Below are 25438 nucleotides of genomic sequence, written 5' to 3'. Positions count from 1 at the left end.
TGACATCATTAGTTTTCAGAATACAGCTGCATGCTGAGTCAAGAGCCAGCACTCAGATCTGTGAAGAACAAAGAGTGTTGTATGAGGAATCTTTGCTTCTCCCCTTTACGAAAAAAATGTGATTTGGGAACCAACAGCTTAAGCCCAAATTTAGAAGTAACTAACCATGGGCCTACTTCACTCCTCATGTTAAGATATTAAATATTTCTATAACTGTCACTTTTCACAGCAGGAAAAAGACATTAAGATTGATGTATTTGTAGGTGTATTCCCCCAAAAATATTAAAGGAGCTCTTGGGAATCTTCAGCTCTGAATCTGATGTAAAAATTGAGGTTTTGTCTATAAAATTCTAGAAAAAAAGTGACAGACTAATTGGCTACAGCATCAGATACTTTATTAATCATTTTGGAGTTGCACTTAAAAGACAGGTACCACCAAACAGAACAATTACAATTAAGTTTTGTCAAGGGAAGGAGGAAGAATGGAACTAGTATGACAAATGCTGATACATTGAATAGTGATAATGCAAAATAAACTACTGGAAAAGGTGGAGTATAAAAATAAAGTCAGGGAAGATAAAGCTGTAATTTGAGCAGATGGGATTTTTCAAAAATCAATTTTATTACATTGTTGAGGAAGAGATCCCTGGATGTGCTGTCCCTCTCCTTGGAGAAGGTGTTTATTTGGGGTTTTTGTGTCTTTTTGTTTTGCATACATATTTTAAATACATATATGTATATATATTTATACATATATTTGCAAGAGAGTCAAGATCTATTACCTCTTTCTGGTGATGTTCCACAGTGGTGACTCAGGTGCATATACTTTTTGCAATGAAACTCAGGTTTAGCACGAATTAGCTCAGATACTGGATTCATTATGAACCAATAGGATAGTGTTTTGACTGGGATAATTCTTCTAAACACATATATTTAATCCCCCCTAACTACAGAGTCTACTGATGAGCTCCTATTGATTAACTTTCTTATGATGAGCTCGCTTTAATATTACAGATGCTTTATGTTACATTAGGAAACATTAATGACCACCCAAAGCCACTCAAACAAAGGCTAGAAGATGGTAAGCAAATGAAGCTAGACTTTCAGAACTGAAAATCACTGCTCTTCACTACAAATTCATTTTAAGAAACAGCAGTAAACAGTTATTTCCTCCTCTGGTTTCTTGTACAGAACAGCTTATAATGTTCTGAATAGAAAGGATTCACGCCGAGGTAACAACTCAATTCAAACCTCACTGAAAAAAACAAAACAAAACAAAAATTATCCTTTTTCAATTCAGCAGGAGCAGGACTAGGCTGGTACTCCATTCAGAAAAGATTCCTAGCATGCACACAAACATGTCTAGATGACTAGGCACACATTAATTAGGGTGCCATGTCTTTGATTTTTAATTGCACTCATAAACAAAATCCACTCACCATCTGTCCAGACCACATGGATTTAACCACAGAATCATTAAGGTTGGAAAAGGTCTCTGAGATCATTCAGTACAACCATCCACCTACCATCAATCCTGTTCACTAAACCATACTCCTTAGCACTGTATCTACCCTTTCTTTAAAGACCAGCAGGGGCAGCGATTCCAACACTCCCCTGTGCAGCCTGTTTCAGTACTTCGCCACTATTTCTGAAAAGAAATGTTTCCTGATATTCAACCTGAAACTCCGCCAGTGCAAATTGAGGCCTATTTGTCCTATTGCTGTTACCTGAGAGAAGAGCCATACCCCTGCTTTTTCTGGAAGGACTACCTGGATCACAGATTCTCTTATCTCATATGCTTTTCCAATACATTTCTGAAAATAAGAGTACCCAATCAACTGTGACCATTATCTCATAAATACATTTTTGACATAAGCAAACATATAGTTTACATGAAGAACTTATATGAAAGATTTAAATGTGAGGAAGTTGAAGTGCCTCTAATTTACAAAGCAACCACAGTTACTTTATTAAATACATAATATATGAAAGAAGACATACCCTATCAAAGCCTGCATTAAGAAGGGGAAGAACAGAAGTCTCTTCTTGATCAGCAGATCTACAAGACAAAATGCTGGTCACACAACATGCAGGAACTAGATGGCATCAATTCAGCAGTTATCCAAATATAATGTAGTATGAATGCTCTTGCATAAAATACACATATCAAATCAAGATATTACAGAAGTGGATCTTCTGAATGCCCGTCAAAGATGATACAGTCTTTTATATATACCTACAGTTATTATTATGGCCAGAAAATAATTTCTACAGCAAATTTTATATTTATACAGATGTCCGTCTTCTCTTCATAGACATACAGGGATGTTCCAATAAATAAATAGATAGATAGTTTAACAAAACAAAGGATATCCTGTGATATCCGACATGAAAGAAACTAAAATAATGCTATTAAGTGAAATGTGGAACAAGCTATAAGGTCTTGTTAAGCAGCAAACATAATCTATTTTCTAATCTTGGCTGGAAAAGTTCTCCAGCCAACTCAATTTGCAAATGTTTTAGTTGAACTAGGAAATTAACAAAATTAGAATGGATTTAGCAGTATGTAGAAGTACTAACAATGATGGGAAACCACTCTTTTTCTAAGATATTTGATAAAAGATGTATTTAAGTCTGTAAGAATGCACTGAGCATGAATTACTCAAGAAGGAATTCAGGACAATACAATACCAAGTTTAGTACCATCAGCAATAAGATTTACTCCATTGCCTAGTTACCTAGTAACCACAGCATGTTATTTGATCTATTTCCCTTACAACACAATAAACAGCTTTCTATTCTTTCATTTTAAAAACAAATGTATCTGTGTCTATTTTTTTTTAGTACGCAAGCCACTTCATAACAATTCTCTAAAGTCAAGGTGATATATTAGTCTATATGAATGGAAGTAATTGAATACTTAAATAGGCCATATACATCACTTAACCATTTCAGGTAAAAAATAACTAACATTAAACTAATTCTGTAAGTTTTTAAACTTATGAGTTTATATCTTATCTGTGAGATACCTTCTGTTACTTGCTAATTTTTATTTTAACTTATTCTCATAGAGTAAAACAAAAATATTTCACAACACAGAGTAAAACGTACGTGCGTGGAACCACAGCAAGTATTACAGTGTGTTCTGATGGCTTTGTGGCACGAATAGACCTAAGAAAACAATATTTTCTCAGTTACACCACATGCTTTCTCAGTGTTACACACAATGTCTTCACAGGCAATATAAATGAAAAACAGTTCTGAAAGAGTCCAACGAGTTATGAAAATAGGACCAACTGGTCCTCACTTAGACATTCAATTTCTTTTGGTATCAGCCTCCTCAGAATCTGCACAATACAGTGCAGTACAGAGACAACAGCTCCAAATACTCTTCAAACCTAGTAAAAGTTTGTCCTTCTTACCTAGGTAAAGGCAGGGCAGGCTGCCCTGAACACAGGGGTTGACAAGATGCAATGTCTATACAATGCATTCTTGGTATCTGTTAGTTCAAAAAAATTAATTAAACAGGAATCTTGACCACCTTCTCCCACTTTCACAACTGTCCTTTCATATACTGTAAAATTTTCTTTGACGTATACAAAGTGCTCTTGGGGCACACTGGTAAGAAAACAAAGTATAGCAAATACACTTCTCTATAGAGGACAATGACCACCATGGTTAACAAAATATCAACACTTTATGTTACTGAAGAACTGAAAAAACAACAACAACAACAACCAAGAACACTCCATTCATCTTTCACCAGTGAAAAATACACTTTTTTCAAACATGTCACTCTCTTCTGAATAAAGAGTTGTCATATGTATGTGTACTTCTTCCAGAAACACTTCCATAACCTTAAATATGTGAACTTTAAAATATTTGTCTTAAACAACAGAAATTTCAGTTCATGCAAGACTGAGAAATGTAGTGTGCTGCATGGTAAAACTGATTTTCCATTTCCATTTCCACATGTACAGAAGAGTGATGTGAACTTTTGTGAAGAGCACTCACTGACGTGTGCCTGACGTAGTCAACAAACAATAGCATTAGTTTCAAGCCTTGCAGCTTAAAATCTTGTTACAGCACTAACTCAGGAAAGGAGATCCAGGGAGAAGCAGATACAGAAAGCACAGAGTGATTGCACAACAGCTGTGGCTTATGCTCCGAATAATGCTCATGATTTGAAGAGAGAATTCTACAGGTCAAATGTCACCCTGGCCAAAAGCTTATTTTTCAAATTCTACTCCTCTTAAGAGGAGTTCCTAAGAGTTCTTAAGAGTCTTCCTTAAAGAGGGAAGAAAACCTCTTGTACTCAATCTCCAAATTTCCAATTTGTGCATTCTTCTTTATTTTTTTTTACAATTAAGACTATGGATTTTGTATAATATATTCCAGACTTCAAGAATAGCATAAGGCCCTTTAGTTACCTGCAGATATCTTCTGCATCAAAATATCTGGAATTCCTGTGATCTATAACAATTATTTCCTGGTGCTTATCAAGGAAACATTCAAGTGCTGATTCTGGAGTCTGGGCAATGTTGCACCTGTAACCAGCTCTGTCACAGGCCCACCAGAAGCCATCACTTTGGTTGTCTTCTTTTGCGAAGATCAGCAAAACCTGCAAAGCATGCAGAGCAACATCAGTTTAAACATGCAGAATAGTTATCCACATGGCAAAAATCTTAACAACCACTTCTACTAATTGAAAGATCAAGTCCACTCTGAGAGTGGAAATATTGGACTGCAGATGATAAAAAGACTCTACTTAATTAGTAGAGTGATTATCAACATAGCATTAACTGTGTAGGACTGATATTTACTGCTTTTGAATAAGCTGTGATTGTTCTGGATGTAAATGTGTTGGCAGGTGACAGGTTACCTTGCTGTGCTCATTCCTAGAGCATGATGGCTTCAGGAGCACTGCGACTATTCAGGCAGTTTTGACACACAGGCCCCTATCTAAACAGATTCCAGACTCAGTGAGCAGATGTTCAAACATCATTCCCATTTTAAGGTTGTGGGAGTTACACACATTTTAAATTGTAAGGAACTTTCTGAAATGTAATTGCCTTTTTCTTTCAAAACAGAAAAAAACAATAGACGAACAGGTATGGAAAGGGCTGGGTAGTAGGAAAACAATGATTCAGACATTGCAGCTGATCTCTAACCATGCCACTCCATGTGACAGATAAAGAAAAACATCAAATTATTGAAAAAATGCTGTGAAAAAGAAAGGCTTTAGGAAGTCAGAAGTTCAACTATAGGTATTCACATTGCACGGAAAGGCAGAAGACTGAGGATAATCTACATATAAAGCAAAATCCTGTTCATTTTACAAACAAAAGTAACCCCCAACTTCACTGAAACAATCTGAGCAAAGTTTTTCAAAAATGCTCACAAGGAAGGCTAATAACCTTTCATCTGTGATGTTGCATGTCTGTAATATCACCACATAAAATTCAACACCATCAGCCTAGAAGCTAGACAATGCGACCATACCCTTTCTTTTATCCTGAGCAGTATGGAATGGTCTGGAATGGTCTGGAATAGTCTAAACAATAAACAGAGCCATTAATGTTACTGAGGCTGGACTATCATTCAAGATTTCATTAAAAAGTAGTAAAAAATTATATGTTTGGAAATTCAATAAATATTAAGAAATTCATCTGAAAGTTTTAATTTATTAGTAAGGGTACACTTACTAATAAGTGTAAGGTTACTGCCACTCATCATCCAAGATAGCAACTGTCACTCTACCTAATCCATTATCTTTTCCAGTTATCAAACATTCAAAAGCAGTTACATGGTTCTGCTATAGAACTTTGCATATACTCTGGTAAAGTAGCTACTCTGATTCAATCCTGTTTGGCTCCAGCTGCTGTTGGAGAAGAGGTTTTTCTTTGAAGATGTTTTGATATCTCTCTTCTCTCAACATTCCCTACTTGGAAATACAGGATTGCAAAATTCAGCCATTTACCAGATGCAAAGTATTGGAGTTTAGTTAAACCACCTGTTCCCCCACTGGAAACTAAATATCAGTGTGTGAATCGTTCAGAGAATATTAACTTTAAAGGTACCATTAAAGCATTACTGCCATGCCTGCTCATTAAAATTTGTATGAAGCTTACTGTAGAGAGTGAAAACACAGCAAAACTTGAATTATGCAAATACGTTGCAAGCTAATCTCCCAAAATCAAAATGAAAATACAGCAATCTGTGTAAATCAGACTGACAGTATGACAGGAAATTGAATTTAATCTGTATTTCTTGATGGAAAACATCTGTTTTGGTATGTGGTTTGTTAGCCTTGCTGTGAATAGGTCTTTTTTATCCAGTGCTGCTTTGACATAGGAATACCATACACTTTTCCTGCTGAGATTTTTTTTTTCTGTAATCTACTGGAATTCCTACCACAGTTTTCTGAATTTGTTTTGCACAGCTACTGTATGTCTTGTTCCCAGTTTATCATGCAAATACAGAAAATGGATAGAGATCTGCTTTGAAAATCTCAAAATACAGCCCAGTGAGAACAGGTGCATATACACCAGAAGGAAACAATGAGAAAATCAAAAATAGAACTTAAGAAGTCATAAAACATGACACCTAAACCTTTTTATGCCTCTGTGGTATTCCAGTGAAATTATTTTAATAGTGTCTTTAATATAGCCAGAGGGATACTGTGTGAAACATTAAATGGGCAGGAAAACAATTAGATGCTGGGCATCATCAACACTTCGGCTGCAGATCAAGAGGGGAAGATCGTCATGATCAGAACAGACATGGAGCTCACCATCAACACTGTGAAAGTGATGATGACCAATGAGTTTCATAAGAGGGAGAAAATGCAGTATTTGAAGGGGGAGCGGGATTAAGCAGTAAAAGAAAGTGAGTGAATGATGACAGGTGGCAGACAAACTCTACAGCAGTTCTCTGGAAGGAAGCAAAAGGTATTTGCTTAGACCAAACAAGAAAGAAATGTACTTTTTAATATAGAAGACAGGGACTATGGGGAAAAAAAAGAGTAAGCATTTCAGTTTGTGTGTTAAAGCCATGAGTGCAGAAAAGCACCACAGTAACTGCGGGAAACAACCACATTCACTTCCAGTATATGAAGTTCTGTGAGGAGATGATGACAAACTTCAACTCAAATGCCAATAAAAGCTTCAGGAGTGGTAATTACTATAATTTCTGTGCCTTCCTCACCTTCCACTCCTTCCCACTCTAAAATGTTAACTCATTGGTCATTAGGGAAATTACAGCTCATACATGGTTTCACTCTAATACGACATAAAAATAACGGAGCAAGAGTTTTTCCATTACTCATTGCTTTAAAAGGCATTCAGATTGTATGTTGAAACATAACATAGTCTGACCTTCTGTCTCTGCCCTTGCTTTAACAATCATTAAGTTTGCAGATGTAAATTGGCTTCCTGTTTTGCAACATTGTCCCCATTAGTTGATAACAAGTTTCTACCTATGGTCTGATCTCCAAGCTAAGCTCTCATTAATCATCAGCTGAAAAGATTCCCATTCAATCCATTTGATTACATGTGAAGGCATTTGATGCAAGCCAACTCTTTGGCCATTAAGGAATTATCTCCTCTATTAAAAGTGTTAAACCCAACAGAAGTTCCCGATCACATCCACTTTTTTTCTGATTTTCCCTGACAATCACTGAGCCTCTTTTCTCCTAATCTTTAAATCACATAGGGCACTGACTTAAAAATCATATAGGAAAGTCCCATATACAAACCTCTGTCAGCCCTAGTTCTGCAAATGAGTACCGTATTTCTTTTTCATATGCACTAGATGTTAACACACCTTTCTCTCATGTCACTGGGGGAAGCTGCACATTTATAATGAGGCTGCTCTGAAAGTAATGTCTCTATTCTATGACGTCCCATGACATCAGAGGCAGATGTTGGTGGTATGGCAGTAGAGGTTGAACCCTCCTGCCAGTATTCCTTTCCATTTTGTTGCCATGTGACAGATGGAGGCAGAGAGGCACTCTGACAAAATCATGTCTGACGTGAAAGTGTGTACGAAGCAAAGGTGAGTCACTGAATTTTTCCATGCCAAAAAAAAAAAAAAAAAAAGACATTTACTGACCCACTGACATCCATTGATGCTTGCTGAGCATTTAAGGAGATCAAACAGTGGATATGAGCACAGTGAGGCAGTGGGTGGTGTGTTTCAGCAGTGGTGACAGTGACATGAAAGACAAGCCACATTTTGGACAGCCATGCACAGCATTCACACCACAAAATGAAGGGCATTTTGATCAGCTCATCCATGTGAATTGGCAGATTCTGATCTAGGAACTGTGTAGAGAGCTTCAGTGTGTTGGAAACAGTGGTGGCAATGTTAGAATATGGCTAAGTTTGTGCCAAGTAGGCTCCACTAATGCTCACACAGGAAGAGAACGAACATCATAAGCAAGTTTTTTCAGGACCTGCTGAACCAATACAAGGCTGAAGGTGACAGTCTCCTGGACTGCATCATTACTGGTGATAAGATGCGATGTTACCACTACTAGACAGGGTCAAAATAGCAACACGGGAATTCCCCACTGAAGAAAATGTTCAAGACGTAGCCCTCAGCAAGTAAAGTGATGTGCACTATCTTTTGGAATAGAAAAGGGGTGATCCATTTGGATTTCCTGGAACCCAGACAAACAATCAGCTGCTACAAAATGCTGTCTAAGCTGAAGATCTGAACTTCCAGAGTAATGTTAGAGAAGAAGACAACCTTTCTCTTGCAAAGCAATAATGCCAGACCCCATACAAGTTTGAAGACCATAGAGCACATTGACACTTTGGCTGGACTGTCCTACTGCATCTACTGTATAGTCTAGGTTTGGTGCTTTCTGACTGCTATTGGTAAAGCTGATAAAGGATGAACTGCATGGTCAGTGTTTTCCTACCAGCAATAACACCACAGCAACTGTGAAACAGTGGGTCACTTACACTGGTGCATACTCTTACAAGTGCAGACTGCAGGCTCTTTTTCAATTAAAATGCACAGCTAATGGTGGTAAATGTGTTGAAAAATGGTGTTTTGTAGGTGAGAATTTGCTCTACCAAATAGTGTTATAGTGCTCTTTGTATCTGTTTTATTTTCCATGGAAACCAATAGGAGGCATTACTTTCAGAGTATGTATGTACATTTTTCTCAGTCAATTCTAAGGTCTTAAAACCAAATTAAGGCAATTTGTAAGCACTGGTACAAAATCGGGGCGGACACATAAGCTGCATGCTGGGAGGGCATTTGGAGGGTAAAAGCTGGTACAAACCAAAACAGATTTGTCCTCTAACACAGATGGTCATAAAATCTGAGGTGGAATCTATTAAATGGTTTATGGCAAGTCATAGCCATAACAAAGGTCACCTCCCAGACAAAAAAAAACAACCCATTTGCCAGCTGGCATAGGTCTGCTGCCAAACAACAGTTCAAAACATGCACAAGCATACAATGAACACTGCTAAGAAAAGCCCTGGTGACAATTGTTTTAACAAAGTGTATTATCTTATTAGACAATTAAGAACATGATTAAGCAGCACATAAAGATATTTAAAATGCATAGTTGGTAGCCCTTTGCACTTCACAGAGAAATACATACCTCAGTCATTAAGATGGAATATAAAAGATTAGCGCACATTATTTAAATGAATAGGTATGTGCCATCCTTGTCAAATAAGCTGAGGTCATGTCACTTGTTCCATAAAGGAACTGAGTTTACAGAAAGTATTTTTCTTTTAGTGCAATTAATTTAGAGTATGGCATAGTCTTTACAAAATACTCTTCAGGTACAAGTTTTACTTAAGTCCTGATTTCAGCTTTTCAGTATCTAAAGAGAGCCTATGAACAGGAGGGGAGTCAACTCTGAAAGGGTAGATAGCAGCAGGACAAGGGGAAATGGTTTTAAGTTGAAGGAGGGAAGATTCAGGTTGGGTGTCAGGAGGAAGTTCTTTACTATGAGGGTGGTGATGTGCTGGAACAGCTGCCCAGACAGTTGTGGATGCTCCGTCCCTGAGGTGCTCAAGGCCAGATTGGATGGGCTCTGTGCAGCCTGGTCTAGTATTAGATATGGAGATTGGTGGCCCTGTCTGTGGCAGGGCAATTGGAGATTCATGATCCTTGAGGTCCCTTCCAACCCTGGCCGTTCTGTGATTCTGTGATTTCTGTAGCACTGCAATTCGTGTCTTCACTAATAAAGGGACAAAACAACACCCACAGCTAACTAAATATAAAGATGAATGTCAAGAAAGTTTCTATACAAAACGCAGAACAATTTCCCTTCTTACATGAAGAACTATTACATGATTAAACTGCATAATAACAGCAAATACGGATAGTATATTTTTGCAAATCCAATTTCTATGAAGTAAATAAAGTAAAATGTTGCCATAGACAATGAGTATTCTTATTCGAGTATTATTGTGAGCATCTTACTGCAGATTATCACAGTCTACTCAGCATTTTTCCATAATTAGTTCCACATATTTATGTTTAAATTACTTGCAAATGAAGACTGGTCTACTGCCGACCCCACTGTTATGCAGTCTTTTTATGACATACACGGTTTCAAAAGATCAAGCCACTGTTAAGACTGAATTATACTTATTATTATCATATTTAATACATAAAAAAAATGTAAGGCTTTATGACCTCCAAAACAGCATAGCATGAATTCCATGTGTAAGTTTTTCTAGTTGTAGGCAGTCATGGCAAGAATAAAAGCAACAAACAAATGCAGAAAGAGTGGCTGCTAAATATCTCTGCATTTTGCAGTTAGCTGACCAAGACTAAAAGTTACTTCTAACAGACACTGCTTTACAGGAGCAGTATTAAAGATTACACTATATGTTAAAAATAATATTCTTGGCATCCCTCTGTTTACAGACATAGGTACAAATTGTACAGAAACAGTAGTAAGTATGGGCAGAGCTGCTGCTTGTGTGACAAAATTCAATGCTCTTGTTGGAACACGTGTGACTTCTTACATTTGTGACCTGTAAAAGCACAGTTCTCTGTTCTACTGTACAAAACCCAGCAAAATTTGCCTGGTACCTAAACTATATAATAATGCTTTCTGCTGTGGCAAGTCAAGATTCAGCAGTTTTTAATGTTCAGAAACAGCTGTTTTCCTTGCTGTTGCACACACATATGGACACACTCCTACTGACAGGACACAAAATAAATTACTTGATGTTAATGGAAATGTGAGCACCTTCTTTACCAAGTTAATTTAGCCACAGATCTCTTTTCAAGCACTCAGATAAACCGAAACACCAATTATTGAACTCACAGTCCTTGCAGAAGTAAAATAAAAACATGTGTAACCATGCCTTAATTTTTTCACCCATTAGCACTGAATTGACTGTATCAAAAAACTGAGAGAACATCTTACCTGAACTGGATCTTGTGTCAGTCTCATAGGCCCAATTTGTACCGCTGTAGCTGAAGCCTGCTAAGTAAGAGTAATAGAGATTTTTTTCCACTCTGCTTCTTGACAAGATAGCATTTTGCAAGCAAGAATGAAAGATCAAGCATAACCAGTAAGACTCTCACAGGATAGCCACACAACATGCAGCCTTTATCCAGCTGCTTTAAGTGTAGCTTTGATAACAGATAACCACACTCACAATTTTGTTTCATGTACTTCAACATTAAACATCGTAGGGCTTAACGCAATAAAAATCTAACCACCATCTTCCTCCTTCCCCAGAGCACTTCGATTACAAAGGAATTCTATTTTGTTTAAGACTACGGAAAACTATTATTTTTCTGGCCAAATATTGCCTTATTCATTTGAATGCAATACATACCTTCAAGATCTTGTAATGTATACTGAGAATAATATTTTAATACGTTTTGTTAGAAAAACAAGTGAGTTTTCAGACAAGACAGTTTGTTTGGATTATAGTTTTAAAGATATTTTCCAGAAATGTAGCCTTTAATTTAGAGGGGGAAAAAAAAAACAAACAACATTGATATCCCTAATCAGGGTGTTTTCAGAAGACTTGAGAGCACATCACGGTTTAAAACTACAGCAACAAAATCAGCAAACATTGGCTTTCAATGCTTCGTAGCCTTATTTCCTAATAGCTGGACTACCTTCATGCTTTTTGTGTACTGATACATTTCAATATACTCCTCCTGTAATGCTGATTTGATTCACTTTAGATTACAGACTGTTCTCAAGCAACTGAACAATGCCTATGTCCTCCCACAGATGTATGTACTTTAAAAAATTCTTTGAACCCACTGAATATTACTCTCCTCATGCTACAGAGGATTACAAACAAGTTAGCAGTATTTGAGGGGGCAGGTTAACTGCTTTTTTGATGCCAGTGACTCCACGTCATTGGGGTAGGTAGTTCAAGCAACTGCCTTGCAGGTCAGGTGTTTCAACAAAACCCTAACTGCAGGCATATTTCCAGAACTTTCCTTCACTCCCAGGATCCCTAGATTATTATTTCTGCACCACTTTGCTGTGTACTGCTTGTTAGGTCAAGCCTTTTACTTGGGTATTACCTTATCCTCAAATATAGTATTTTTTCAAAGGACTTTACATAAATATTCAACATAGATGAAGTTACTAGTATTTGGTTTTATTCCTTGGAGGACACACCAGTGTTGCAGGTATTAGTCTTGCCTTGCACTTCAGACAGTGGAATTATGCATAGTGACAAATGGCGCATTGGATTTTCATACATCCCTGAGCACTGATCCTTTTGAATCCCATGTATGCCAGAAGGTAGCAAACAGTTCTCCAGAATATTAAACCACAAAGCATTGCCATTCTTTTCCATAGCAAAAACTGCCTCCAATACAAGAATAGCTAACCTTTCCACACATGACAGCTTCACTTCCCACTTGATCTCCTGCCATGTTGGAAGGAAATACAGTGCAAGGAGAGATATTAGAATAGAAATGGAAGTTAGCACTGATCATAAGCCGTGAAGTAATAAAGCTGGGGAAACAGAATTCTCTCAAAGCTCCTAACTCCTCTCCCCTCACAAGCAAACAGACAAAAATGAGAAAAAGTACGTTCATATTACAGTGCATTATTTAAGAAACTAAAATATTTTTAAAATTGTGAATCATTTTGATTTAAATAAGTGTTCTTAAGTAGTCTTATTTGTAGAATCGATAGTAAGGGGAACAGTCAACAGATACACAACAGGCTTTGGTCTGTATCAGTCCAAAACCTTCTTTTTAAAATGCACATTTTAAAAAAACATATTGATAAGAGCCTACCATTCTTCACGAGGTACCCTTAGGACATCAATAACCATTTTATGATTTATTTAGTGGTAACACTATGGAAGTGACATTCTAAATAAGTGATCTCTTCTTTACTACCACTTCAGAGTGCATTCAGTTTTCATTTCTTAGTTTTGTCCAAGATGGAATAACTGTGCCTAAAAAACAGATCTCCACCACCAAGTCTATCAGATTCTTTTCAGAGATTTCTTCACTTATCTTAGCTCAGGTATTCAAAAAATGAAATAAAAATTCACATAACTGTGACTAGGAGCTTCTCTCTGTGCTGCTTTCACTTCAGACTTGTGAACAGAAAATACCTGAATGCAAGGACCTGAAAATCAGATCCTGTCTTTTTTTTTCTTCCCTCTAGTATTTGAGGGTGTTCCTGTGTCTGCTGGCAGTAGAAAAGCTTTATGAGGATTAGAAAAATCGGAGAGTCGCAACACAGGTAAGCTTGTCACTGTCCTGCTCTGCAGAGACATGATTTACTTACAGTCACAGCCATATATAGGGATGTAGAAATGGTGTGCTGCTCTTCCTGAAAGACTGAAATTCTGGAAGAATGACCTTTAAGACATTCCTTATACAGCACATGGAAATAAGAGGGGCGTCCTCAAATTAAGGCTGATAATAGGACTGAACATGGGAAGGATTCATAAACCATCTCATTGGATATAACGAGGAGCATTTTCAAAGACTTCCTTCATGGACTTGGACTTCTGAGTTTCGTTTTACTAACTGAATCAATCCCCTAGATTTGTATGCCTAAATTGCATTTGGTACAAAGAACAGTCTCATTTTTCTTTCAAAACATTGCTAGAAGAGGCACAAGTACCTCGCTGTCAAAAAAGCATGGATTTCTCCTTGGCCTGAAAGAACTAATTTCAAATCTTCCTAACTCCCAGAAAAGTATGATGATGTGGATGCTGCATATTAATGATACCATGACCATACCTCTGCTCATTTCCTGGCTCAAGTGAACATCTCATTGCTGATGATTTCCAATTAAAATAAATCTCCCATTATTTTATTGACTGGCAGGAAGGACTGCTAATAGACTTGCATCCTAACTCAATTAGTACAGTATTTCATGACAAACTTTTCTGGTAAAACATGCAGAGCTTGTTTCCAAAGAGGTCAGTGAGAGAATTCCTGTTTTAATAGTGCAGAGGAACAGACACCATAAATAAACTAACCATCTGGGGATAACAGAGAGCTTAAAAACAATGAAGAAATGTTTGTTTTAACATTTCAAACTGTCTACCATTATTTCCAGCATCATTGTAAACTCCAGAGGAATCCGCTAGTAATCAAAGAATTAAAGACAAAGTAAATGGTATTTTCTTAAATCCTTTCTTTTTATATAAATTGGTGATTATCAATTATCTTCCTTTCAAAGCAGTATATTAAGCAAAATGGAATCACCACTTATTAATTAAGTTCTACTCTTTTAAATCACTAATACAAAATGCTTTACTCATCATATGACTGAAGACTTAAGGCCCCTGCAGTTTATGAATCATCAATAATTAATAGCACAACTATTGTAAACATGGTGACTAATTAGCACAGCAAAATCTTCTTGAATAACTCTTTGTTGTTCCAGAGAAACAACAGCAGCTGGAGCCAGCAAAATGGTATAGCAGTCTTCTAGATGGGCACAGGAAAAACATGCCTGGTAGAGATCTCCCTTTTTCCCTGACCAAGAACTGGCCCTGAAAAAGATTGCAATCACATGTGACTTCCATACTGGACCTCTGACTTTCCATTCTCTTGATGTCTTGAATGCCCTTCTGAGACATAGGGCTCACAGCTTTTCTAAAACATCCCCAGCCTGCAGCTGTCACCAACCAGAGTGAACGTCCTCTTCCATTGTTGAGCAATGTTATGTGCCTCTCTTTTTTCCTTTCTTTATCTGTCTCATGTTGTTTAGCAGAACTATACTCCAAACTTTCTTCTCTTTCTCTTTTTTCTTTCTTTTTTTTTTCTTTCTCTCCTTCTTTCCTGCTTTTCTTCTATCTTTCCTTCTTTCTTTCTGTCTTTGAAATCATTTCTTGTTCATTAACTGATATTCTTGTGTCACCTGAGCTCAGTCTTTCTATGCTTAGGATCTCTCACATGCTTCTTTTGTGAGCACCGTTATAGGGAATATCTTTCTTGTCCTGTTTGGCAATTTACATGTGTTGAAATAAGGACACATTCACAAAATAAAAATGAAATGTTTTCAGAAAGATGCCACCTCAGCCTCAGTAAGACCCTCAATCATGATCTGCCAGTAGCTGGGAGAATAAACAAAACAGATCACTATCTGCTCCTCCCAAGGCTCCTGCTGCTGGAGATCTGGCCCTGAGCTAGATGGTTTTTGGTGTTTAGAGATCTGGTCCTGGCTAGATGGCTTTCCCAGACACCATTCCTCCCTGATTCATTCATTTAATCAGTTGTCTCAGATAATTTTCTTTTCTCACCAACACAGCTACTCATCCAGCAGGGAGGTAGCTCTGTTGTAATGTACTCCTCATAATTCAGAATGTTCCCATTTGACTTTTTATTCATTCTTTTTCTGCAGCTTCCAGTTGATTTGTGGTTTTACTTTCCCAGCTGCTCAGGCCCTGATTTCCTTAGTTCCCACACAAGGGCTGTAAAACCACTGCTCTCTTCAATGCCAGTCAGCTGCCATCTTCCCAGAGTCCAGAAGAACATTGAACATTCGGATAGCTAAGGTTAACGTAGAATTATGTTGCTTTATTAATTTAAAATCATAGAATCATAGAATCATAGAATCATAGAATCACTAAGGTTGGAAAAGACCTAAAAGATCACCCAGTCCAACCGTTCACCTATTCCCAATAGCTCCTACTAAACCATGTCCCTCAACACAACATCCAGTCTTTCCTTGAACACCCCCAGGGTCGGTGATTCCACCACCTCCCTGGGCAGTCCATTCCAGTGCCTGACCACCCTTTCTGAAAAGTAATACTTCCTCATGTCCAGCCTGAATCTCCTCTGCCGTAGCTTGAAACCATTCCCTCTGGTCCTATCACTAATGACACGAGAGAAGAGGCCGACCCCCAGCTCACTACAACCTCCCTTCAGGAAGTTATAGAGAGCAATGAGGTCTCCCCTGAGCCTCCTCTTCTCCAGGCTGAACATTCCTAGCTCCTTCAGCCTCTCCTCATAAGCCCTGTGTTCCAGACCCCTCACCAGCTTTGTTGCCCTTCTTTGAACACGTTCCAGGGCCTCAATATCTTTCTTGCAGTGAGGGGCCCAAAACTGGACACAGTACTCGAGGTGCGGCCTCACCAGTGCTGAATATAGGGGAACAATCACCTCTCTGCTCCTGCTTGCAACACTGTTTCTGATGCAAGCCAGGATGCCATTGGCCTTCTTGGCCACCTGGGCACACTGTCGGCTCATGTCCAGCCGAGCATCAATCAATACCCCCAGGTCCATTTTCTCTACGCAGTCCTCCAGCCACACCGCCCCAAGCCTGTAGCGTCGCCTGGGGTTGTTGTGGCCGAAGTGCAGGACCCGGCATTTGGCCTTGTTGAAACTCATCCCATTGGCTCCAGCCCAGCTCTCCAGCCTGTCCAGATCCCTCTGTAGGGCCTCGCTACCCCCAGGCAGATCCACACTTCCAGCCAATTTGGTGTCATCTGCGAATTTACTGAGGGTGCACTCGATGCCCTCATCGAGGTCATCAATAAAGATATGGAAGAGGACAGGCCCCAGCACCGACCCCTGCGGAACACCACTCACGACCGGTCGCCAGCTGGATTTAACTCCATTCACCACCACTCTCTGTGCCCGGCCCTCCAGCCAGCTCCTTACCCAGCCAAGAGTGTACCCATCCAAGCCTCTGGCTGCCAGCTTCTGCAGGAGAATGCTGTGGGAGACAGTGTCAAAGGCTTTGCTGAAGTCTAGGTAGACCACATCAACAGCCTTTCCCTCATCCACCAGATGGGTCACTAGATCATAGAAGATCAGGTTGGTCAAACAGGACCTGCCCTTCACGAACCCATGCTGGCTAGGCCTGATCCCCCGGTCACCCTGCACATGCCGCATGATCTCCCTCAAGACGATCTGCTCCATAACCTTCCCTGGCACCGAGGTCAGGCTGACAGGCCTGTAGTTCCCCGGATCCTCCTTACGACCTTTCTTATAAATGGGAGTCAAAAATGATGATCAAATGCACATAGTGCTTAGAAAAAATAAGGCCTTGTTGTTGAGTTAGCTGATTAGCCACTGCAAACTGCAGGCATCCATCCATAAGAGAAGCCTAACCCCTCAGTGTGTCATGAACGTCTTTTACAGTGCTTAACAGCAGATGCATGGGAACTAGTAAATAAAAATTAAAAGCATGGAGGACAAGGGGAAATGGTTTCAAACTTAAAAGATGGTAGATTTCAACTGGATATAAGGAAAAAGTCTTCCACAGTGAGAGTGGTGAGGCACTGGAGCAGGCTGCCCAGAGAGGTGGTAGATGCCACATCCTAGGAGGCATTCAAGGCCAACCTGGACTATGCTCTGAGCTGTGGATGTCCCTGTTCATTGCAGGGGAATTGGACTAGGTGATCTATAAAGGTTCCTTTAAAGATTAAAGGAAAGAAAATGTTGTTCCTAGATGACATTTTGAACCACATAAGGAGAGCTAATGTATGTTAACATGTGGTATACTCAGGGACACGGTTTAGTGGGGAGATATTGGTGATAGCTGGACAGTTGGACTAGATGATCTTGGAGGTCTTTTCCAACCTTAGTGATTCTTTGTATCTATGATTACCCAGTTTTCACTCTGCTGGCTGCCACTGAGATCCGCTTAAAGAACAGGTGACACACCATTAGTACTTAGTTATTCAGCAATTTCAGGTTTATATGAATTCCTGGGTGAATATGCCAACTAAGTCCTAGTGATCTCTTCTCATCCCTACAGCAGTACACACATCATACCCAGATCTGCTTCTCATGTCTCCCAAGAGCAGAGTGCCCAGAGGACAGCTGGCTCAGTTGCCTTGTCAGCCATTTGTGCAGCTTGAGAAGAACATAGTCTCATAACATATAGTTATCATTATCAGAGTACTAACTGTCAAGGATGTTTTTATAGCAATGATATAAAATTAATAAAACTGTCATAAATAAAAAATGTGCACCAAGGAAGACATCAAAATATAAAATGTTGCATCACACTCTGATACCAAACACTTCTCTTTCAAGAAATCCTACCTTCAATGAATCCTACCTTTTTTTTTTCTTTAATTCCAGTACGGACTTTAAGAAAAAAAAAGAATCCCATTTCTTATTGGATTTCCTGCTTAATATTTTACTTCCTATCTTTTGATGAGAAAACCAGGCATTTCTTCCTTTGGACATCAAACCACTTTAAGGTATTGAGAGTTTTTCAGTCTTGGGATTAAGTAGAATTTTAAAGGTATATTTAATTAGAACTGGCTTGATACCTACACTATTGTAATACAATATTTATGAAACCAAGCTAGCTGTGACAAGGTGACATTTCAAGACACCACTTAGCATAGGTGCTGTTTATCTCTTACTGAGAAAAACAACAAAACAAAACAAAATGAACCTTACACTGCAACATTTTTTTTCTAATCAGGGAACAAGTCACAGCAAAAATCTAATGTATCAATTTTCAACAGTATTTTCTCTAAATTTTTACTACATTTTCCTGCTCACAGAGCAGCAAAGCACAGGCAGTCAAGGTCTGGAACAGGAAGAAGCTCCCTCTGTTACAACTAGATACTCAGAACCCAAATAGGAAGAGGGGCCTTGACTAATGCTTAGAGATACTCACTGTAATCCCAATGAATAAGGAATCACAAAAACATTTTTTTGAAGAGACCCCTGAAGGTCATTTAATTGCTCCAACTGGTGCTATTGTATTTCAGGCCAGCCATGCTTTTGTCTATGCCTTTCCAGTTTGACTGCTGCTCTGGCAACCATCTCCCAGTCTGTACTGATGAGAAAGGAATTAAAATCTAAAGAACAGCCAAAATTATTGACTTGTAAACTACAATATAGGAGAGAAATATCTGCTATCATAATGTAGTTACATCTTACCTCACTTCTACCTACCTGTAATACTGAGCAATTTCAGCCCAAGTTTTGGGAAAACCATTAGCATATTTCATTTTAAATTGAAATGATCTACTGTAGGCAACCTGCTGTAGCAGGGTGGTTGGACTTGATAGTGCCTTAGGTCTCTTCCAACCCCTGCAATTCTGTGATTCTGTGAGAACAATTTTAAAAGTTAACAATGAACTCCTATGGACTCCTTCAGAGAAATAAAACTTTAGCAACTCTTGAGTATATTTACTGGGGCAAGGTCATTAATAATATTCTTTAAGAAAAGTAAGCTTCCATGTTTCAATCCAGCAGCACAAAGGTCCTGAAGAGATAGATTTGTTTCACAAATGGCAAAATTTTTAGACTTGTGGAAAGAAAACTATTTACAGAGTCTCCAAGGACATTTATTTTGAATACTGACTTTGTCAGCAGAGGTTTCTCTGAAAGTGCATTTTTTCTGTTAGCATGCACATTTCAGGTTATGTTAATGTCCTTGCAGGGGGACACTTGGCGGAGTGAAAATAAACATCTGACAAAGTGCACACAATACACTCAACATTTGTGGATCTCAGCCTGAAAAGACTTCTTTCTGTAAGTGCATTTGTCATTATTGTCCAGTCTCATCTTAGTAAGAAAATGAGTCTCATGCTTTACTGATGAATCCAGTCAAACCTTGTTCCATCAGCCTCAGGGAAAAATACAGCAACTAAGTCTAAACTATTCCAGAAATACCAGGTATTTATGCAAACTCGGAGAAGAGCCACTTGAGAGCAGGCCTGCACAGAAGGACTTGGGGTCCTGGTGGATGAGAAGCTGGACATGAGCCAGCAGCCTGGAAGGCCAACTGTGTTCTGGGCTGCATTAAAAAAGGGGTGGCCAGCAGACAGAGGGAGGTGATTGTCCCCCTCTACTCGGCTCCTTTGAGCCCCATCTGCAGTACTGCATCCAGGCCTGGGGCCCCAGTACAGGAAGGACGTGGAGCTCTTGGAGTGGGTCCAGAGGAGGGCCACTAAGATGGTCAGAGGGCTGGAGTACCTCTCCTGTGAAGAAAGGTTGGGGGAACTGGGCTTGTTTAGCTTGGAGAAGAGAAGGCTCTGAGAAGACGTCACTGTGTCCTTCCAGTACTTGAAGGGAGTGTATAAACAGGAGGGGGAATGGCTGTTTACGAGGATGGATTGTTTGAGTAATCTTCAGCTGAAGATGACTACTTTAATGTTAAAATGCATTATACATAGAAACTCTACTAAAACAAAAAGAAACCCCCAACCCCGAAACGAATCAAAGAAACAACAACAAAAAAACCTCGAAATTTCCTGACTGCACCGAGTACCACCACCATATAAAGCAAAAATCATTATCTCCCTGAGTTACGTATGTACACTTTTTTTCCCCAATCTAACATAAACATATGTTACAATTAACTATTTTACTGTTTTTATCAGAAGTCCAGATAAAAAAATTATTCTGAGTAGACTATACCATCTCAAGTATGAAGTCTAAGGTTCTCTCAAGAAAACAGCTTCCAGCTAAAAATTACCTTTTGTTACGCAGATACAGTCAACATGATAGCGTGTGCCATGTCTCAGACCAAAAAAATTGTGCAGACAACAAAAAGCACATGTCTCATCAAAATAAACAACCCAGAGGCTTGCATACTGATTGAATAATTCATGATCACATTTAATTCCATTTAAGTTTCTGTTTTAACTTTGACAAAACCACTGCAGATAATCCGGACAGCAGCAGTAGTGTATGAATCTAAGAGATGTCAAATACTGACATTCATGTATCACCTCCTGGGAAGTGCACAATGCCTTGCTCCCTGGTGAATCATCTAACGGCATGAATGGTTCACCACGTGGATGTTACTCAAGACCAGCATTATTAACCTCCATATTTTGTCATCCAAGACTAAAGTGTTCATGAAACTTGTCTCATCTATTTAGTTTATAAATCACAGAGGGAAAACTCACCTAACCTCACCACACCTCAGGTATTTTTATAAGGGAACACGGATTGACCAATCCTATAAACCTACCCAAACAAAGACGAGAAGTGAGAAAGAGTGGGAGTAACATCTGTACAGGATGGGCTTAGTGGTACAAATGAAATGGTGAGAAGAAGGGGAAAATCTGACTCAAAAGAAGAGGGAGTAACAGATGCAAAAAGTAAGAACTGCTCTGATAAGCTTGGAAAGTTAATTACCTAGTCTTACAAATCTGGAAACTTAACTACCCAGTCTTAAACACCAGAATTCAGTCATATTAATTTCACTGTCCCTACTCTACTCATGCAAATACTGGTAGGAACAACATCTAATGTTAAGATTTAACACTGCATGCAACTGCAATCCAAATAAGCTCTGCAACAGTATAGAAAGAAGGCATTACATAGCCCTGAGCTAGCCTGCTGCACTGGAGCAAATTATTACTTAAGCAATAAGCAGTAATAGTTTCTGTACTACTCAGCATTATTTTTACATACTGGGAGGAAATCATCGAAAGCTTTATGAAAAAGACTTCTTCTCCAAATGATTAGTGTTTTTGTTTATGTTTTTGGTTTTTTTCTTCAGAATTAAGTGACTAGTAACAACAGGAGCTACGTACATAGTCAACTCTAAAAGAAAATTAATTTCCTTTGCAATATATAAGTTCTGAAGATTTCCAACCACCTCTATCTAGAAATCACGTCCCAGAAAGCCACGGAAGATTTCATTTCCAATTTACTGACAAACTGTTTGGCAACAAAGCTTTTATTCAAGTATCATTTCCCCATTTTAGTGAATTAGAGTCAGTATTACACATAGCTCCACTGAAGAGCTACTTGTGCATAAATTCTGAATTCTCAAGAACAAGAATAAATGTGCTTAAGTCTCTGGGGCCCAAAGGCATGTATCTCATAGCCCTGATGGAGCTAGCTGATGTGGCTGCCAGGCTGCTCTCTGCCATATTTGACAGTGGAAGGACAACTGATGTCATCAACCTTGACATGTGCAAGGCCTTTGGCATGTTCCTACAACACATACTTATCTAAGAATTGGAGAGATATTGGTTTGAAGGCTGGACTTTTTGATGGATAAAGGATTAGTTGGACAGTCATAGCCAGAGGGTTGTTCTCAATGGCTCTATGTCCAGGTCTAGATGAATGATGAGCGGTGTTCCCCTGATGTCTGTCTTGGGGCAGTACTCTTTCACACCTTTATCAAGGACATAGATTATGGGATTGGGTGTGTCCAGGCTGGGGCCGCCAGCACAAAAGGGCGCAGAACTGTTGGAGTGTGTCTAGAAAAGGGCCAGAAAGATTGTCAGAGGGCTGGAGCACCTTTCCTATGAAGAAAGATTGAGGGAGATGGGCTAGTTCAGCCTGGAGTAGAGAAGGCTCCAGGGAAACCTGAAAGCAGCCTTCCAATACTTGGAGTTTATAAACAAGAGGGAGACCAATTTTTTACACAGGTAGATAGCAATAAGACAAGGAGGAATGGTTTAAAACTGAAAGAGGATATATTTAGATTAGATGTCAGCACAGGCTGCCCAGAGAAGTTGTGGATGCCCCCATCCCCAGAGGGGTTCAAGGCTAGGTTGGATGGGGCCCTGGGCAGCCTGAGCTGGTGACTGATTTATTAGTGGTTGGCAACCCTGCCCATGGCAGAGGGTATAGAACTGGATGGTCTTTGATGTCCCTTCCAACTCAACCCCTTCTATGATTCTATGACTACAAATTACAAAATAAATCAGACTGTGCCCCATTTTATATCTACAAATACAAAAAGGAGTGAGTGTTCCATAAAACACAAAACTTTGTAGTCAGCAGTGGCTGCAGGAGGTATCATGAGCTTGCCCTCATGTTATTATCCGGTGGAGACCATTCTGAGAGACACGATATTATCTTGGCAGTTTGATCTGATCCATTACACCCGCTATTATGTATTTGCAATCCTGCCCTTCACTGAAGCCTAACTTAGCAAGATATTTAAGCAAACCAGTAGAACCATCCAGCTTGACTGGAAAAACCAGAGCAGTGGCTGGACTTACATTTCTACAGGGTCATTGCCCTTGGAAGAATCCTTAAACAACCTTGAGGTGGTTACAACCTGCGTCTGGCAGCTAAATATAGAACAACTGGTTAGCTCTGTGACACTACAAAGGTCTAAAAAGGAGCACAGATGAAAAGCACTACTTCACTGGGAGGAGTTGTGAATGTGGAAGTTTCTTGTTCGGATTGTGTTACGTGACTCTGAAGACTTTAGACCTAGATTCTGTAGTGAGCAGTATTAAAATATTTGTAATACCGTAACTGAAATAACCAATGATATTCCTGTGTTACTCAGTGCGGAGAATTCAGCTTTCCTACTGCACTATCAATTCATCATAGGGATTCCACAGATGTGAGCAACGAGCCAGTCTTTCGTGTATGACCGCAAAGGAGCTTTTTATGTTCAATGACCGTAACAATTACAGATATTTCACTACTTGTTTTGTTAGGAGGCTTCCAGCTCAATGTCTCTTTTATTTCACAAGGAGCATTTGAACTTTAACAGAAAATTGCCAAATGAAGCCAAATGCATTTTCAAGAAAGGATTAAACAGTCAGAGAGCAGGTCCCTGCAACTGTGGGAAGTCATCTTCTATGGAAAAGTCATCTAAAAACCCTTTAATCTCACCAGTTTTGGAAAAGTTTGTTTCTATTCATCTCTGACATTACTTGACCAAAGTTCTGGAACACTACTCTGAAAAAGAGAAACTTCCTTTCACTTTTAAAACCTGTTACTCTCTCCTCAGGTCCCCTCTGATTTTTCTGATGTATTCAGCCAAGAGTCTTCCAACATACAGCAGCAAACCTAAGTGCACAGTGCAGCACTTCATATTGTTTGAATTTCAGTCCATTTCTACTACTGTGCCCTCAAGGTTCTCTGCTACCTTACCTAAATTATTTTCATCTCATTTGCTTTAGCTTTTTGAATAGCTTTGTCTTTGATAACACAAACTCTTTCCCAAAACCTTGAAGGTTATTAACTTTCCTTTCTTTAGAAAAATCTCTTTGCTTTTTTTAGTGCTCTCATTAGGCTGACTCAGTAAGCTTAATAACATTATAGTGAATTGCATCTTCTGTTCAATATAACACAATGTCTTTAGGAACTCTGGCACTGCTTTTCACCATGTGTGACAACACGATGAATCTGTGGTTGCCTAAATAAATTTCTCTGCCCCTCCTGGAAGCTTCTTTCCCTCCATTTATGTCAGTGAAGTATTTCTAAACTTCTTTGAAAACTGACTGTACCTCAGGAAATAATTTGGGCTCAGTCCAACAGCTCCATGTCTGTCTTGCATGGAGGCACCAGGCCTGCATGCAAACTCCCATTCTTCCGTGTCTGCAGGATAAAGTAACCATACTGGCTGTTAAATTGCCTTAAAGACTATCAGAGCTATTGTCTCATACCTGCTGGAGATCTAGAAATATGTTGGCTCTCAGAAACTTTGAAAATGAGACCTTTTATCTAAATTGAGAAGTTCAAATGGCTTTGCTTTATTGATAGAAATGGTTGTTTCTGTGAAAAGTATGCTAACTGATATATGATCCAGCAGTGTGGAAGGCCAGCTGCATCCTGGGCAGCACCAGAAGAGAGGTGACAGCAGGGAGAGGGAGGTGGTTGTCCCCTCTGCTCTACTCTCATGAGGCTCCACCTGCAGGGAGTTTGCTTCTCGAAGTCTAAAAATGGCCTTCATACAACATTTATGTACAACTTGGCTATTGATTTTTGTTTCTCTATAGAAAGGTGAATGCTGCTTCTCAGGTCCAAATTATGACCATTACTTGATGGTAAGGTCTTGGGACTTAGGAAAGGAATCCAAAATAAGTTAGCATTAAGGATGAGAAAGGTGAAAAGTCATTTTCCTGGTGATGAGAACTGTAGAGATTTTAGGTAAGAGTGCAGTGTTGACCCATTTCAGGGTCAATTTAACAAAAACCAACAAATGGAAACACACAAATTGCTGAAAAAGTGCCATTTCCATATAAATGTCTGAGTACTGATTTATGGTTAATATTTCCTGTTTTCTGTTCCATTTCTTCTCACAGCTTCCAGT

The 25438-nt window shown here is 39.1% G+C and overlaps 1 protein-coding gene across 1 annotated transcript in view; it reads right to left on the bottom strand.

Moving 5' to 3' along the window:
- The window catches only part of PDE8B (phosphodiesterase 8B), a 70324-nt gene that overhangs the window by 29855 nt on the left and 15031 nt on the right, over nt 1-25438 (bottom strand). Inside the window, exons 2-5 of the mRNA XM_042875257.1 lie at nt 11414-11473; nt 4431-4621; nt 3112-3171; nt 2002-2059 (exon numbers count right to left, since the gene is read on the bottom strand). Of these exons, the coding sequence (XP_042731191.1) occupies nt 2002-2059; nt 3112-3171; nt 4431-4621; nt 11414-11473 (369 nt within the window). The remainder of the gene's footprint in view (nt 1-2001; nt 2060-3111; nt 3172-4430; nt 4622-11413; nt 11474-25438) is intronic.

The sequence above is a fragment of the Lagopus leucura genome, unplaced genomic scaffold (assembly GCF_019238085.1).
Source record: "Lagopus leucura isolate 7727_CA_CO unplaced genomic scaffold, USGS_WTPT01 Super-Scaffold_100014, whole genome shotgun sequence".
NCBI classification, from domain to species: domain Eukaryota; kingdom Metazoa; phylum Chordata; class Aves; order Galliformes; family Phasianidae; genus Lagopus; species Lagopus leucura.
This window is presented reverse-complemented; position numbering and strand designations above follow the sequence as displayed.